General features: G+C 47.3%; 1 protein-coding gene across 1 annotated transcript in view; it reads right to left on the bottom strand.

Moving 5' to 3' along the window:
• Positions 1-1912: 1912 nt before the first annotated feature.
• Positions 1913-18530, bottom strand: part of TRIM14 (tripartite motif containing 14) — a 29423-nt gene continuing 12805 nt past the window's right edge. Inside the window, exons 3-6 of the mRNA XM_072842062.1 lie at positions 14625-14858; positions 10400-10562; positions 8653-8745; positions 1913-5147 (exon numbers count right to left, since the gene is read on the bottom strand). Coding sequence (XP_072698163.1) covers positions 4612-5147; positions 8653-8745; positions 10400-10562; positions 14625-14858 — 1026 coding nt within the window. The 3' untranslated portion in view covers positions 1913-4611. The remainder of the gene's footprint in view (positions 5148-8652; positions 8746-10399; positions 10563-14624; positions 14859-18530) is intronic.

Genomic DNA, 18530 nt, shown 5'->3' on the forward strand with positions numbered 1-18530 from the left:
TTTCACAGCGAGTCCATATCAGACTCCCCTTTGTTCTTTTGAACCGATACTGAGATAAACGATTCTTTTCAAATGTATTGCCAGATTCCTAATCTTTGTTCATATTTATCCAACCTTGTTCACTATCACTCTTTGTTTCAAAGTGTATACTTGAGTCTCTTTTCAAATCCATATACTTAGCCTTTTGAAGTTTCTTTACTTGTGAGTGTAGAGCCTCCCTCCCTTGTGTAGTTTCTGGAGAGACACTTAATTTTTTTTTTTTAAAGATTTATTTATTTCAGAGACAGAAAGAGAGCACAAGTGGGAGAGGCACAGGGAGAGAAAATCTCAAGCAGACTCCATGCTGAGTGCAGAGCCTGACAACGTGGGACTTGATCCCTCGACTCTGAGATCACGATCTGAGTGGAAATCTAGAGTCGGATGCTTAACTGACTGCACCCCGAGGCACTGATGTTTGTAAGTGTGGGTAGGGTGGGGAGGGAATCCTGGGTTGTACTCATGTGTAAAAGAGAATGTGTCAAATGACGTGCTAAGAATTGAAGTGTGATTGAAAATTACCATCTTTGTATGACATGGGTGACTAAACTCAGCGTGCCCACAGCCAGTAGCAGCTGGCTGCCTTGGGCTGCACTCGGCTGACCCAAGGGTGGAAGGATCCCAGCATACCTTTAGTCCATTCTGGTTGGGAAGCTCAGGTCTAGAAGACATCCTTGACTGCCTTCCATGTGGGGGATACACGGTTGGGCCCGCAGACAAGCACTGTTAAGAGAGTTCATGGCCTGTTGGGTGCAGCCACCTCTACAAATTGTACCTACATGTGTGAATTGCTGAGCTGTTTTCTAAAGGTCATGGGAGCCATGGATGGGAGTCCTGGAAGTAGGGATGGGAGAGGAGGCATGGCCAGAGAAGGGCCCCTGGTGGCTTTCTAGGTTGAGAAGCGACAGAGGGAGGAATCTTGGGATTTGACAGGCTTGGTAAGTGTCAGAGTGTCCTAGGACTACAGGGGATCATTTGGCAGGGAGTAACTCTGTGGGGACGAAGGATATGGAAGGTGGTCAGAAAGGAAGCAAGGTGGTACACCTGGGTGGCATAGTTGGTTAAGCGACCGACTCTTGATTTTGGCTTAGGTCACGATCTCAGGGTCATGAGAATGAGCCCTGCATCAGGCTTTGCACTTAGTATGGAGTCTCCTTGAGAATCTCTATTTCCCTTTGTTTACCACCCACCCCCTCCACTCATGCTCTAAAATAAATCTAAAAAAAAAAAAAAAAAAAGGGGGGGTGGGGGAAGCAAAGGCCTAAAAACCTGCAGAGTTTGGACTTTGTTCTATAGGCAGCGGGGAACCATGGAAGGCTTCAGAGGATATGCTAGACTCAGATCTGGCCCCCTACTCATGCTTATCCCGAACTTCACCTCACATGCAGTTTGGCTTGTTGGGCAGGCTGTCCCCTCCTCCTGGTACAGACTCCTGCCCACCAGGACTGGTGCATAGGCAGGCCCACCTGTGTGTGTCCTCTGCTAGGGGGACATCACTGTCCCCTGCTCCCTGACTCAGTGGAATTGCAGGAACAGAAGAGATGCAATCAGCAAGGAAGGGTCCCTGAAATCTCTACAAATCAGTAAGTGACCACAGATGGCTTCCACATTGCTAAAGGATGGTCACAAAGATGCCAAAAGCTACAGAGTAGTGTTTTGGAGAGGAATAGCTAGAAGGTAGGGCTTATTTGTACACAGGCAAGAACTTAGTGAGTTATATTCATAAGTAGTGAACTCCCCATTACTGGCACTTTTTAACCCGGGACCAGCTGACTACCACCAGAAAGTTGTGGAGGGGACACGAGGTGAGCAAGGTCCTGTCCAGGCCCAGGTGCCATGTACTTGAAGCAGCATGAACTCCCAATGAAGAACATGATTAAAAGGTACAGTATTCATATTTATTAAAACAAACCACATATTATAAAATTAATGTGACTTAAAAATATATGCAAGCAGTTTGGTGTATTAAGAAATTTCTCCAAGTATCAATCTGAAGGAGAATTAGGTGAGTGATTTTTATAGTTACAGACCTCAAGGAAACTTAAGTCTTGCATTAAGAATATTCCAGAAGGAGGTTCCTGCTACTGCAGGCTGGCTGCTGGGAATATCTCTTGTCCCAGCGCTCTGTCAGGCACAACAGGAATTCTGCTGGAGATGCCAGTGGGTCCTGGCATGGTACAGTACTATATGGTTTTTAAAGCAAGTTCATAACCGTTGGCTCATTTGAGCCTCTCAACACTAGTAGGCAGGGTCATCACCCCCATTTTACAGATGACTCTCTGAGAAGTAAAATGACTAGCCTGAGGTCACATGATTATGTACCGAAACTGCAGTTTTCTGGCTAGCACAGGTCTCATTACAGAGTAAGTATTTGCTCAAAGCCAGTTTTTGTCTTTTATAGTCTAGCTCTGTCTCTGATACATGAATTCCAAACTCAAGTTCCTCCCTGCGCCTCATCTCTGCCCTAGGAAAGTAATCCAAAGGTAAACACAGTAGGCCAAAGCCAAGCATCACAGGCCTAACAGGAGCAAGCAGGCACTAGCCACAGACTAGTGTGTTCACCTGAACAGTATGGCCTGCTGGACATGAGCACAACCCCAAGTCCACCACTGGCTGTGTGACCTTGGGCGAGCTACTCTGTATCTCAATTTTGCCTCGTGCAGAACTGGGATAACTTTCTGCCTCCCAGGGATGATGTAAGGACCAAATGAGTTAATAGCTGTAAAGCGTTAGGACAGTGCCAGAGTCTGGAAGTCAGTCTTTGTTTGCAAAGACGTAGGGTCAAGTGTAGCCATCTTCTGTCAGGAGTACCCCATCAGAATTCAGCTCTGGGTCATCCCCAGTAGAATTAATTCTCCCTTTTTCAGGATTTCTTGGAGCAATGTGCTTAGACACTATGCTTTCTATCCAGCTAGAGTTTTAAGTGATTTGGTTAGAATTAAAGGCACCCTTAAGGTTCCTTCTGCCTTGTATGTCACTTGTATTACATTGCCCTGTATGAAGTGGCATTAAGTCAGGAAACTATTGGAAATTGGCAGTTTTACGTGGTTCAAACTAATTAATGCCCTGAAACCATGAGTAGATTTCAGCTTTGCATTTTCTTTACCCTCCCCTGCCCTCTTGCTGACCACTTAAGAAGATACTTTAACATAGTATGGTTTCAAAACCGTCTTAGAAAATTTGACAAGTAATGATGCTAAATCTTTAGAGCTGAGTCACAGGCCCCCCAAAAGAGGCCTTTCCCTTCCTGGGAAGGAGCTGGCCTGCGAGGTCCTGCTGATTTGGCCTTCTCTATTTCTGTCATTTCTTTCTGGAAAATGGGGTTCCCTTGGCAACACCTGGAACTGAGGGATTGGAGGGGCATGGGGATGTCTGGGCTGTCCAAACCTTACTCTCATCTCCTCTTCTTTTGGTTCCAAGACAGTCGGGAAAATTGCCTGAGGTTGCTAAGCAACGGCCGGCCACCTGCTGATTTCTTTCCAACATCCCCTGAGAAATGAGTAAGCAGTAAAATCTCCCACATTGAAAGCTGGGCCTGAAGAGCTGGGACAGGAGGCAAGTAAGACACTTGCTTTGGGGTTTGGGGGTAACCTTAAGCAACTTTCAGGACCCGAGTCTCCCCAAATGTACAATGAGGTCAGACTGATTCATGAGGACTTCTCAGCTCAGCGGTTCTTTGATTCAGTGATAGCCAGCTGCTGGTCACTCACTGGGAGGGAAAGGGGAATCCTGAACTTTCCAGGGTGGAGAAGGCATAGGACATAGCTGCCTTTGGAAAGCTTCCAATCTAGTTGGAAAGCCAGGTTCCAGATTTGTGGTGCTGATAGAGAGGTTCTTGTGGCTTGGGGAGACTTCCTGAGGCGGTTAAGCCAGGGGAAGGCTGAGACAGCAAAGGAAGAAGGGACTTTCTATATAAATGAGTTGTGTATGGGGCAAGAGGGGAGGACAGTAGCAGAATGTACGGGTGGTCACAACTCTGAAAAAGGGTCTCTGAAAAGAGCAGAAGCTAGATAGGCATTAGGAGTTTGGGGGCAGACCAGAAAACCCTTGAACGCTAACGTAAAGTGCCTGCTTTTTTTCTTCCTGGGATCCTTGGGAACCTCCTCCTGGTAGTTCTAAAAGGTTAAATGAGGTTTCAGTCATATCACTGTACAGTGGAGGATGGGAGAGAGTTCAGGCCACAAGGTGTTAAGATGCTCTTGCGGCTGCTCTGGAGCGAAGTGACATGGACAAGCTGAGGCAGAGTGGAAGAGGAGGCAGCTCAAAGGGACATTAGGGAGGACGCGTTGGAGGACTCTGATTCATTCTCCTATTTATTGCGTGCCTACTAAGTGCCAGGCATTGCTGACTGCTGTCGGAGGGAGAGGTCTGTGGCTGAGGGGAAATGCATCCTGACATGGTCAGGATGCTTAGGGCTCCCTTGGTGGCACCCGGACCGTAAATGCAAGGTGGTCTAAGTGCCCCGGTGGCGGTGGGGAGGTCCGAGGACGCGGTGCGGCGGTAGCCCAGCCACACGGGGCCGGTGCGACCAGAGCCGGGCAGGCCTGGCGCACCCCTGCGCACCCCTGCGCACCCCTAGGGCAGCCGGGAGATGCTGATGGCCCCCTCCCACAGCCGCAGGGCCGGGTAGAGCGGCTCCTGGAAGCTGGCCCGGAAGGTGTGCAGGTGGCTCATGCCTCCCGACACGTCGTAGAAGGCGAGGACGCCGGCTTCGTAATCCAGGAAGACGCCGAGCCGGTCGGGGTCGTCGCGGGGCCGCAGGCGGCTGCGCTGGCCGTCGTGGAAGGCCCAGTACTCGAGGTCGTAGCGCTTGAGGCACCAGGACTGCCGGTTGCAGCCCAGGCGGGCGGCGGCCGAGGCCCCGCAGCGCCGCAGGGACGCGTAGGCCGCGCCCACCCACCAGCCCACGCCCGCCTCCTGCACGTCCACCTCCCAGTAGTGGCGGCCGGCGGCGTAGCAGTCGCGACCCAGCACCTGCCACAGCTTGTCAAAGCGCAGCGCGGGCGCGGGGCCCAGGCGGCCCACCAGGGCACAGCGCACCGTCAGGCGGTCGGCGGAGAGGCGCAGGCGCGCGTGCATCGTGTCCGGCTCCAGCGTGGGCGTGCGCGCATCTGCGGGGGCGGGACGGGGCACACCTGGTGGGCGGGGCCGGCGGCTCCCCCCCCACCCCACCCACCCCACCCCCGGGTGGAGGAGACGCCGGGAACCGCTGGCCCAGAACCGAGAGCTACTCTTGCAGCCCGGACTGCCTCCGGGGAGGTGGCTGGGGGGCACGGGGAGGGGCCCACATTTCGCTGAATTTTGTGCCATGGAATTTGTCGCCGATTTCTAACAATTTAACTTAAAAATCCTGTCCCGATACTATTAACGCTTGGGTGTGTATCCTTCCGGCTTTTATCGTGCCACTTCATAGTTTTTTCTTACTGGTATCATGCCATACATGCTCTTGGGTCATCTGCTTTTTAAAATTTGTTGATGTATTTATGAACATGTTACCCTAACAAATAATATTTTTTTATCAGAGCATTTTAATGGTGACCCTAAGATGTTTTTTTGACCCTAAGATTTTGATGTGTTGTAATTTAACCTCTCCCTCCCCCTTTTCAATATTTAGACTTTTAAAAAAAGCTTTTGAAAACACTAATATAATTCCATCTTCATGCATCTGATTATTGGTTGTGGAGCCATTCCTAAAAGAGGAGTTGCTGCGTCAAGATAGATAATTTTGCTTTTAAGGCCTTTGGTACATACTGCCAACTTGTGCCCTAGAAACGTGGCGCTGACTTAACTCCCAGTAATCATTCTCACTGCACTAAATCGCATCTGTAGATGTGAAAAACAGTCTAGATGGTAGGATATGCGAATGTTCAGCTAGTAGATATTGCCAAATCGTTTTCTCAGTAATGTTTCCTATAGCAAGATTTTGTACATCTTTTGTTAGATATTATTCCTGATTTTTTTTTAATGTCGAAAATGTTTTTATTGTCTCATTTTCTAATTATTTATTGCCAATAGATAGAAATACGATTGTGTTTTGTATCCTGATATTATATCCAACAGGTGTTTGTTCTATATGCACTTAATAATTCTGGGATGCCTGTGTGGCTCAGGGGTTGAGCATCATCTGCCTTTGGCTCGGGGCGTGATCCCAGGGTCTGGGGATTGAGTCCCCGCGTTGTGCTCCCTGCAAGGAGTCTGCTTCTCCCTCTGCCTGTGTCTCTCATGAATAAATAAATAAAATCTTTTTTAAAAATTCACTTAATAATTGTAATTTATCTTTTGAATATTTTAGATTTTCTGTAATCATGTCATCATGAATAATGGTTTTTCCTTCACCTTTTCCAATCCTTACAGCCTTCATTTCTTTTTCTTACCTCAAGGCACTGTATAGGACATCTAGAACAATGTTGCACATTAGTGGTTATGGTAGGCATCCTTTTCTCCCACTCCTTGGTAAATACCCAACGAGATGCATACATATGTGATTCAAAATACATGCACAGGAATGTTCATAGCAACATCATTCACTATAGGCCAAACCAGAAACAATCCAAAATGTCCTTCAATATAAAATGTGTCTCTCTGTGTCTCTCATGAATAAAATCTTTAAAAAAGAAAGAAAAGAACTTATTTTTAGAGAAAGAGTGAGAGCAGAGGTGGAGGGGTGACAGAGGGAAAGGAAGAAGAAGAGGAAGTAAATCTCCAGCAGACTCTGCGCCAAGCGTGGAGTCCATGGTGGGACTAGATCATGTGACCCTGAGATCATGACCTGATCTCTGCCAAAACCAAGAGTTGGATGCTTAACCAACTGACCCACTCAGGCACTCGTTATTTCTTAAAAGTAAACACAGTTTTAAATCTCCTTCAGACCAAGAAATGGAAATTTCCAGCTCCCCAGAAGCCTTCCTCATGCAGCCTCCTATTCACTACTCCCAAGGGTAACTACTCTCCTGATTTCTGACACTGTAGATTAGTTTTGCCTGTCTTTGGCCTTTATGTGACTAGATCATTCGGATTGTACTTTTTTGTGTCTTGCTTCTGTCACTCAATATTTAGGAGATTTATTCATATTTTTGTGTGTAGAAGTAATTTGTTTTCACTGCTGTATATACTATTCCAGTGTATGACTATAGCACATTTATTTAAAAGATTTTATTTACTCATGAGAGACACAGAGAGAGAGAGAGAGAGAGAGAGAGGCAGAGACACAGGCAGAGGGAGAAGCAGGCTCCATGCAGGGAGCCTGACGTGGGACTTGATCCCGGGTCTCCAGGATCAGGCCCTGGGCTGAAGGCAGGCACTAAACTACTGAGCCACCCAGGCTGCCCTAAAAATAGTTTCTTTAAAAAGATAATTGAGCAGTACCTCTTTGACTTCTGTACTTTTCTTTATATATTTTACATTTCAAAGTTTACTTTGAAAAGCATATGCCCAGTAATTTCACTTTGAGAAATTACCCCTAGAAAATAATCCAAAAATGAGCTAAGGTGTATCCATTCACTTACTCTTAGGTCAGCAAATATGTACAAGAATGGATGTTTATTGCAGCATTGTTTATAGAAATGAAAATATAAAGCAGCCTAAATGCCCAGCATTATGAAATTCGTTAAATGTGACCTATTCATTCAATGGAATACCATGCATCCTTTAAAATTAATAATATTTAAATCTGTTGAAACAAAGTTGTTCAAGGTATACTGTTAGATAAAAAATTTACAAAAGAATATAACGTGATTGTTTTTAAAAACTATACACATATATGTTTTTAAAATGTCTGAAAAAATATATGCCAAAATATTAACAGCATTTTCTTTGGAGAGGCAATCGTTTTTTGTTTTTTTTTTTAATTTAATTAATTTATTTATTCATCATAGTCACAGACTGAGAGAGAGGCAGAGACACAGGAGGAGGGAGAAGCAGGCTCCAGGCAGAGAGCCTGACGTGGGATTCGATCCCGGGTCTCCAGGATCGTGCCCTGGGCCAAAGGCAGGCACCAAACTGCTGCGCCACCCAGGAATCCCTCATTTTCTTTTTATATATCTAATTTCTTTTTTTAATATCTATAATTTCTAATTTTCTGTAAGAATCATGCATTACCTGTATAATTTTTTAAGGGAACAAAGATTTTCACAATATATCACTAAATGAAAACACAGGTTACCAAACAGTATGTATAGTATGACACCATGTTTGTAAAAAATATATATATTAAATATATCCTCCTTGTATGTATATAAACCAAAGAGAGTTAACAGGGCAAGCAATAATAGTAGTTATCTATGGGAAAGTAATTTTCTTTAAAAATTTTTTGGTTTTGTTTCCTAATTTTTCTACAATGAATATGTTTAAGATTTTTTTTATTACTTTTAAAGTAATATCTACATCTAACATGAGGCTCAAACTCATGACCCCAAGATCAAGAGTTGCATGCTCTACCAACTGAGCCAGCCAGGTGCCCCCTTATTCTGTATTTAAAAACTAGTAATAAAGGTTGAAAAAAACCCAAGTTGGGCCTGTTAGGAAAAAAGGGGGTGACTTCCATTTCTGTGACCCCCACCCCCCACCCATGCACCCAGGCCTCTCCACCCTCCCTTTGCTATGGTTCCCAGGGCTTACATTTTAAGAAGAGTGATCGCTCTGGTGAGGGGCTTGTTTTCAACAAGGAAACTAGTTTGGTGCTGGAGGAGCCCGAGAGCTGGCAGTTCATGTCTGTAACAGATTGTGAGAAATGAGTTCCTGGCGCTCATGCAAGCCGCGCAAATTACAAAACGTACTAAAAATATCACAAAACTGGAGATTCACATAATTCCTCCCCAAGAATTGCATGCAAATTTGAGCAAGAGACGCAAATTCCTGAATTTGCAACAGGAATACTCTAGGACAACACTCCCGTCTAAGAAGAAGTGTACTTTTGAGGGTGGGAAGCGAATTCAGGTGAGTGTGAGTGGAGCCGTGAGCCTGGGGAAGAGACAGCAGGCTCCGGAAGGACCCTGAGAATGAACTAAGTATTCACCAGTCAAGAATGTGGGCAACCGCTTGACAGAAACGCAACTTCCAGGATAAGATGGAAAACAAGAAATTAGGTCCTCAGAGAGGTCATGTTCAGGTCTCATTCCAGTGTGAGGGAGGTAGGGGAAACCCAAGCCATGGTCCCGGTCTTCAACAGCTCCATCAGGTAAAAGAGGTGAGAAGTGGGCTCACCTGAGCTACCAACCAAGGCACGGGAATGCTGCTCTAGGTCACAGAGAGGTGAATCAAGGGAGCCATCATGGAGGAGGAAGCACCTCAGCTAGCTCTTAAAGGATTGGGAAGATTGGGACATCCAGAGAAAAGGATGGGAGGCTTCCCCAACAAGAGGGCATTAGCAGGGGCAACAGACATTCAGGGCAGGTGCTGGTAGTAGCATGGGGAGCCTTGGAAGGTGTCTGAGTGGAGGCAGACCTGAGAAGAATCAAAGCTCTGGGTGGTGGGGAATGGAAGGGGCAGGGTGAGCGTGGAGGCAGTCGCCCTGCTTGGAGGCTCAGGCCCCCAGCCGGACAGGAGGGATGGAAGAGGGACTGGGGCTGAGGAAGACTGCAGTGGCAGGAGTGCCAGGGCATGAACCATCCTGGGGGGTGGACTGGAGTCCAGCAGCAGCGCAGTGCAGGCAAGAGCACGTCCCTTCCCGAGATGCTGGCTCAGCTTCGCAGAGACATAGCCCCTCCTCCTGCTCACCCCTATTCTCCTCACCCCGCTGTTGGCTTCTTCAGAGCACTCCCCACTCACATCCTCAGTGTGTCTCGCTCCCAGGACGCTGGGCACCACAAAGGCAAGCCGTTTGTCTTTGTCCCCTGTCCTACCTAACAGAGCACCCGGGCTCAGAAGTGTGCCCGGGAATCCTGAGAGCGGAGATGAATGAATGAAGGAAGATCATACTGAGCACCCGCTTTGTGCTAGGCCCCGCGCGGGACTCCGGGGGTCTTGCCCTTCAGGCATTTGCCACGGGCAGGGAGAGGTTCTCGGGGACAGCCCCAGGCAGGAGATGGGGCAGGAAGGGAAGGGAAGGGGGCAAGGCAGCAGTACAGGCCCCTGGGGCCAGCGTGGGTGCAGGGTGGTGGTGTGGAAGGGCTTCCCGGGTGGAGACTCTTGGCCAGACGGCCAGGAGCCCGGGACCCTGGGCAGGCAAAGGTGGGGTGTAGCAGGATCCCGGGAGCGGCTCAGGGGCAGGAGCAGGGCAGGGTGGTTGCGAGGGGGGGGCGGGGTCTCAGAAGAGGAGGAGGTGAAGTCCCAAGGGCAGTCCTCCAAGGCCCAGGCACGGGGTCGGTCTGCGCAGTTGTCTCTATAGGGGAGTTCAAGACACAGGGGTGGTCACACAGCAACTTACTGTCCTTAAGGCGAATGTCCAGCGGCGTCTGTAACAGGCTCTGCACGGCGTCCATGAAGCCCTTAAAGAAGCTCTTGACGGGCTCGAAGGAGAAGGGCACGGGGTAGCACAGCTCTCCCAGGCTCATCTGCTGCTGGATCTCCTGCTCAGCGGCCCGGTACTCCTGCCAGGGTGTGCGGGGTGGGGGGTCAGGGTGGCCGTGGGAGCACCGGCCGGCCCAGCCTCCACCGCTGCCCCCGGGATGTGGGCCCCCCACCCCGGCACCTGGGACCAGCCCAGGTCGTGCCCCCTGGGGAACAGAGCTGGGGTGCTGGGGGGGGGAGGGAGGGAGAGAGAGAGAGAGAGAGAGAGAGACACGGCACAGCAGGACCCCGGGCTAGGGGTGGCTGGGGGGTGGGGGGCAGACACGCTTTAAAAAAAAAATTTTTTTTTTAAAGATTCCATTTATTTATTCATGAGAGACACACAGAGGCAGAGACACAGGCCGAGGGAGAAGCAGGCTCCATGCAGGGAGCCCGACACGGGATTCAATCCCAGGTCTCCAGGATCCCGGGTCTCCAGGATCAGGCCCTGGGCTGAAGGCGGCGCTACACCGCTGCGCCCCGCGGGGACCCCCAGACAGCTTCAGTGCGCTGTTGATTCCTCCCTGTCTGGGTCGCCTGTTCCTGGAACTCTGCTCCGTGCTAGGCATTAGGGGCACAGGAAGGAAGGAGGCTGGCCGGCGGCACCTGCCCTCAGGTTGCTCGCCACCTCGCAAGGGGCCCTGGAGCTTTGCAGACACTGCCACAGGGGGTCAGCCTGAGGTACAGGGGGACAACAGGAATGACCGGCCAGTTTTCCCAGGGAAAGAAGCCCTAGGGCGTGTCCTAAGGAGGGAGCAGGAAGCCCCGTTCCAAGAGGGAAGCCAGCGGCCCTGGAAGTTCAGCGAGGATGCCCCCCACAGCGAGGACCTATCTGGAGCCCACTCTTTGAATAGCCTTCCTGCCATAAGTGGGGCTTTGCCAGGTAGAAGCTAGAAAACTGGCTTTCCCAGCCTACTTTGCACAAAAGTGCAAGCATTTGACCAGGCTCCTCCAATCCAAGACCTGGAGGTGGAAGTGGGGTGAGGCAGTGACAGGTGCAGGAAGCCCCCCAACCCGGGACAGGACCGCAGGGGTGGAGACCTTGCGGGGCGGAGCCTAGGCTGTGCTGGGAGCTGGGAGGCTCCACAGGAGCACATCTCCGGTCTGTGGCCTGGTCCCCATCCTGACTTTCAGGCCCTCCTGGATGGAGAACCTGTGACCTGCCAAATACTCTTTCATAAAAACTCCTTTCTTGCTTAAAACAGCTCCAGTGGACTCTCTTGTTTGCAGGTAGGAGCCCTGTCTGCACTTTCTTTCTTTTTTTAAAGATTTTATTAATTTATTCATGATAGAGAGAGAGACAGAGACACAGAGACACAGGCAGAGGGAGAAGCAGGCCCCACGCCGGAAGCCCAATGCGGGACTCGATCCTGAGACCCCAGGATCACACCCAGGGCCAAAGGCAGGCGCCAAACCGCTGAGCCACCCAGGGATCCCCCCCAGTCTGCACTTTCTGAAGGGCTGTCCTGGGCAATGAGTGCGGTGAGTGAACAGGCCCTGGCTCCTGGGCAGTGGTGATCAAGGTGGCCTAGGGAGACGGATGCCTCAGGAGGGAGCGTGGCCAGCACTCTGCTCTTGGGCAAAGGCGAGCCAGGCAGGATGGGACCTCAGGAGGGACCACAGGATGGTCTCCAGGCCTCATGCAGCCTCAGGGGTGCTGGTCTAGAGTCCATCCTCATTTGGTGTGGAAGAAGGTAACTGTGGGGAACCAGGGCTAAGGTCACTCCCAGGGGGCTGGAGACCCTTGCCAGAGCATGAGTTCAGATGCGTCGCTCCAGGGGAGGAGGGTAGCTCACAGGGCAGACCGGTGGAGTGGGACTGGGAAGGGGGCTGAAGGACAAATGGCATCCTGGTATCCCCAGCTCCAGCATCTACCATTGGGCATGACACCTAGTAGGCTCTTGGTAAATCTTTATGATAGAATAAGGGATGAAATCGAGCACACCTGCTTCTCACCTTTGCCAACTCAGGGAACAGCTCCCTAGTCACCCATAGCTCAAGCCAGAAGCTGGCCATCATCTTGCATTTCCCCCACTTCCAATCACCAGTTCTGTGGCATCTCTCAAACCTGCCTGCCTCTCCCCATCCTGATGCCCGTCGACCGGTCCTGACCCCATCCTGTCACCAAAGTGACCTTGCAAAAGCATTAAACTGACTGGGTCATTCCCCAGTTCAAAACACTCCCCCGGCTCCTAAATCTTTATAGGGCAGTCTAAACCCATGACATATGGCCCTTGGCTAACTAGCCCTGGTTTCCAGATCCAGCTGCATCTCCCAACACCCCTTCCTCCCTTGTATCCCTGCCCTAGTGGTTTTCCAGCCTGCCAGGCCCTTGTGTGCATTGGATTCCTTTCTGCCTGGAATATCTTCTCTACTCTGTTCCTCTGTATATGTCTGGTGGGCTCCTCCTCATGCTCGCACACCCAGCTCCACTGTCACCTCCCCTCAGAAGTCTTCCCTGACCCCTCATGCAGAATTGGACACTTCTTAGACTACTCTTCCTAGCTCGCTTGGGCTGCATTGTAAACAACTATTTCTGAGCATGTCTCCCCACCTGCAAGCTCTTAACATCCAGCAGGGGCCTGGTGTGTGAACAAGTTGCTCAGTATATATTTGATGAATATACAAATGAGCAAACAGAAGGGAGGAATGATGAATGATGAAAATCAGCAGCTCTGGCACCAGAGAATAAAAAAGATGACAAAGCCCTGAAACTGTATCTATGATGAGAGAAAAACATTCTTCTCCATGGAAGCATCCCTTTGTATTAGATATCCCTACAAAGTGCCATTATTTTTAGAGAAACCAACAAATGTATCCCTCTGCCCACCCTGCCCCTCTTAGAGTATAATATCCAATGTGCCTTAGAAAGCACCTCACCCAGAATTTTTTGTTAGGTGTATTCTTTCATTAGCTAACAATGAGACCCACAGGCTGAACTGACCAAGGACACAAACGCACAAGCCTCCAGATATTTGCAGGGACTTGCTTAACTGGTTTTGTACTGATTGACTTATTTGTCTATTTTTCAGCCAGAGCCTAATCTGTGGTTAGACTCAATGACATCTTTATTTAGTTGCCCCACAAGCCTGTAAGGCATCTTACAAAGGTTATCAAGGTTACAAGGAATACTGCAAGATTTTCCTTTACAGTGAGCAAAATTAAGTGAAGAGAACACCAGGTTAAGGATGTGAGCTGGTTAAGGACGCCAGAGTGAGATGAGGAGCAAAATGTATGCCACCAAGTCCTCGCCAACCTACCTGAAACCTAGTTAGCTCTGAGATTCCCAGAAGCCATGGCAAAGAAGGAAACAGGAAGGGGCATGTGAGCAGGAAAGCCATCCCAGTGACAGGTGGCTGCCCAGAAGTACTGACACAAGAGGGGAGTTTCTCCCACAGTTCCTTGATAAAACAGGCACAGCACTCTCGAACAACAGGTGTTCACTAATATAGCAATGAATCATAGGGGCTGTTTCTTAGACCCTCCCCCAGTATAAGATAAGAGCCGCCAGCAGTGGAGGAGTGGCCAGGGAGCACCATCTTTCTTCCTCCTTTGAGCAAACTGTGCATCATCTCTTAGAGCCTGCTCAGTAGCTGGAAGGACACTGCCTTTCCAGGAAGGGTGCCTCGAGTGAGAGTATAAAGGCAGAGGGCCGGGCAGCCATGCCGGTGGCTCTGGAATCAGTCAAACCTGGGTTCTGATCACAGCTCTGCCGCCTATCAGCTGTGTGACCTTGGACAAGTCACGTCACCCCCTCTGGGCCTCAATTTCTCATTCATAAATTGGGGTGAGAATATCCACTTTGTAGAGTCTCAATAAATATTAGAGCTAAGATACAAAGAGTGCTTGGAACACAGAGGCCCCCAACCCCCAAATGATGACTGTTAATATGATGTCATTAGTCCAATATGTATACACTCTTCTTAACAATGTACATTTCCTTACCACTTGTGTGGGGGCAAGAAAGCCTGCATGCTGACAAGGCAATTCTCTGTGCATTCATTCACTCAGTGTGTAAACACTGTGCTCAATGCCACAGTAACCAAAATGAAATACAGGGGGTCGGGCAGGGGTCCACTGTGAGGGCAGAAACCCAGCATTACCTGCAGCAGCAGCATGGGATCGGGCTCCTGGTTGATCCTCCAGACCCTGCTGGAGAGACTGTGCATGCCATCTATCTGTTCTTTACAAGATTCTATTTGCTCCCTGTACGCCCGCAGGGTAAGCTGTGTGCTTTTATCAATAAATGTCTTGGCCAGCACTTCCTCTTCATCAAGTAGTAATCTGAGTTCAGTGAATTTTCCCATCAGCCAGGTTTTACTTGACTCTGCATGAGCCTGAAAAGAAACCAGTTGCAGATGATATTATTGCCAACCGTGAAATCCGGAATAATCAACACGAAAAAAATTCTGACCTCTAAAAAGGGAACCCGGTGAGGTGCCTGGGCAGGTACAAGATCAGCTTGTAAAACTCAAGCTTTCCTAAGTACTGGGTATAACCCATTGGCAAATGCATGAGGAAATAAAGATAGTGGGGGAAAAAATAGCAAAATGCCTAAAAATAAAACTAACAAAAATTACAATGAACTACATAAAGAAAAAGTAGAGAATTATCCTGAAAGGCATTAAAAAAGGCATCTCTGAAAGGGCAGAAGAAAAGACGATATTCCTGGCTAGAAAGATCCATTACAGTAAAGACGCTATTTGTTTCCCAAATTAGTCTACAAATGCATTGCAATCCCAAAGTCTTAACATGTGGATTAAACAAATGGTAAATTATGATGGAGGAGAATAAGCACAAGAAAAGCCAAAAATTGCTTTAAAAAGATTAATGAAGGATGAGCTGCCTTGTTAAATGTGAAAACAAACTATAAAGCTACAGGATTTAAAACCATGTGGCTTAGGCATAGACAAAGATAAAGAAAATAAAATAGTTCAGGAAAGAACTCGTGTGTATATCTGTGTGTGTGTGTGTGTGTGTGTGTGTGTGTGTGAGAGAGAGAGAGAGAGAGAGAGGGAGAGAGAATGGTGGCAGTTCAAATTATTGGGAGGAAACCGAACCATTCCATAAATGTTATTGGTACAACATACAATTAGCCATACACTGGAAAAAAATTTGTTAGATTCTCATCTTACATCATATATTAAAAAAATGCAAACAACACCCCAGCTAGGGGGCACCTGGGTGGGTCAGTAGTTGAGCATCTGTCTGCCTTCAGCTCAGGTCGTGATCCTAGGGTCCTGGGATCGAGTCCCACGTCGGGCTTCCTGCAGGGAGCCTGCTTCTCCCTCTGCCTGTGTCTCTGCCTCTGTGTGTCTCTCATGAATAATAAATAAAATCTTAAAAAAAAAAAAAAGAACCCCACCTAGAAAGTAGTCTTGCCAAAAAATGAGACTCTGTGTCTGATCACTCTGAATTTAACTTATAGATCCAATTTAGACAACATACAGAGAGTGGAGGAACATGGTAACTTTTAACTTAAGAAATAGGCCAACTTTATTTTGAAATGCATTTTGAAAACTTTATTTCACTTCTAATTCAAACAAACAAAACATGACATTTATAACACAATTGGGAATGTGACCAACGCTTGGCTATTGGATGATGATATAAGGGAATGGTTGTGAATTTTCACGGGTGTGATGATGATAACATGGAGGTGTATGTAAAAAAATGCATCACCTTGTGCAAATAACATGCTAACAGTTTTACAGATAAAATAGTATGTCTGTTATTTGCTTCTAAATATATGGGTATGCTTGAGGTATTCCACAATAAAAGTTAAACAAAAAAGAAATTTCACATGGATTAAAGCACTATACATTAAAAACAAAAACTATCAGAATGAAATGCAGAGCGATTTTATTTAGAAAAATTTGAGACCTCTGTAAGAGGAAGCTAAAAAATTCAGATAGCTAAAAGGTAGCCATACCAGGTTTGATCACATAAAAAGTGAAACTCTTCCTAAGAGGGAAGGTTCTGTAAACATGGCTTCAGGACAGGTAACAAACTCCACAGGCTAATCATCCATCACATACAGTAAAAAAAGAAATGTTTCCATTATTCCACTGAAAATGGACCAACTGCATGTAAGCGCCAATAGCTGGATGAAGAGGTGCTTGGTCTCTCAAACAGTCATGGAAGTGAGCAATGTGCCAGAAAATACTTTCTGGCCATCAGCCTGGAAGGATTTTAACTGACGAATAATAGCAGAGCCTGGAATGGTGCATGGAGTAGGCACTTACACTGCGGTCACAGTATCTATTGGCGCAGCGTTTTTATGCAGTGATAACATCAAAATTTTAAATGCACATATATTTTTTTAAGATTTTATTTATTCATGAGAGACACAGAGAGAGGCAGAGACATAGGCAGAGGGAGAAGCAGGCCCCCTGTGGGGAGCGTGATGCGGGACTCGATCCCATTCCCATGATCCCATCGGATCATGACCCAAGCTGAAGGCAGGCATTCAGCCATTGAGCCACCCAAGCGTCTCAATGCATATAACCTTTGATGCAGCAATTCACCTTACAGGAATTGATCCTAGAAAACCTTTTCACATATGCGTGAACATTTGTGTACCAAGATGCTTACTACGGCATTGTTGGCGATAAAGTTGGACAAAATTTTCAATATGGGAAGTGTTTATATGTTTATTATGTATGTTATGTTACATTCCTACAATGAAATAACAGTGATTAAAAACAACGCAGTGGGCAGCCCGGGTGGCTCAGTGGTTTAGCGCCGCCTTCAGCCCAGGGTGTGATCCTGAAGACCAGGGATCGAGTCCCATGTCAGGCTCCCAGCATGGAGTCTGCTTCTCCCTCTGCTGTCTCTCTCTCTCCCTCTCTCTCTCTCCCTCTCTCTGTCTCTAATAAATAAATAAATAAATCTAAAAAATAAAAAATAAATAAAAAGAACGCAGTGCTCTAATACATGCTACAATACGGACTGGCTGTTAAGTCACACTATGTGAAATAAGCCAGACGTAAAAAGACAAATATTTTATGGTTTCCTTTTATGAAATATCTCTAAGAGGCCAGTTCACAGAGACAGGAAGTAGATTAGATGTTTCCAGGAGCTGGCAGGAAGGGAAGTAATTGCTTAGTTGTTACAGAGATTATATTTGAGGTAGTGAAAAAAATTTTTGGAGACAGAAAGTGGTTATGAGTGTACAATGTTGTGAATATAATGAGTCCCACTGAGTTGTACCCTTAAAATGGTCAAAATGCTAACTTTTATGTTATGCATATTTTACCACACACGCACGCTGAAGAATGCAATGAATCCATATGCCCTGGCGTGAAAAACTCTCCAAGACCCCACAGGAAAAAGAGCAAGTTATAAAATAATATATAGAGTATGATCCTATTTATGTAAAAGATAACTAAACAAAAATTGTATACGGATACAATTATGCCTGCGTTCTGAAAGTCTACGGTGGTCCACTTTGCATTTACAAAAGACCTACATTAGCAACGGCAATGGTTTTTGTCCTAAAAGTGAAAATCCGCTTCAGGTTTCTTTGGGTTAGAAAACAGGTATTAATGCAGGTCTTTCCTAAAAGTGAAGTGGCTTGACTCAAACTTTAAAAAAAAACGGGGATGCTCTTTCCTTTTTGCCCTTTCTACCTACAAAAGGTTTCAAGGAACACTATTTTTAGATCGTGGGGGAAACCTGTATATGCATCTATATGTTTGCAAGGGCATTTATATGTCTGTTCTGGTCATGTTTGGGAAGAGGTGCAGGACCTGCACATTGGTATATTCTAATATATTATTGTGAACATTAAAAAAAAAAATGAACCTGTGTTCATGTACTACTAGCACGATTAAAAAATAAACCAGGGACTCCTGGGTGGCTCAGTGGTTGAACGTCTGTCTTTGGCTCAGGATGTGATCCTGGGGTCCCGGGATCGAATCCTACGTTGGGCTCCCTGCAGGGAACCTGCTTCTCCCTTTGCCTGTGTCTCTGCCTCTCTCTGTGTGTCTCTCATGAATAAATAAATA

Source organism: Canis lupus, chromosome 10 (assembly GCF_048164855.1).
Source record: "Canis lupus baileyi chromosome 10, mCanLup2.hap1, whole genome shotgun sequence".
NCBI lineage: Eukaryota > Metazoa > Chordata > Mammalia > Carnivora > Canidae > Canis > Canis lupus.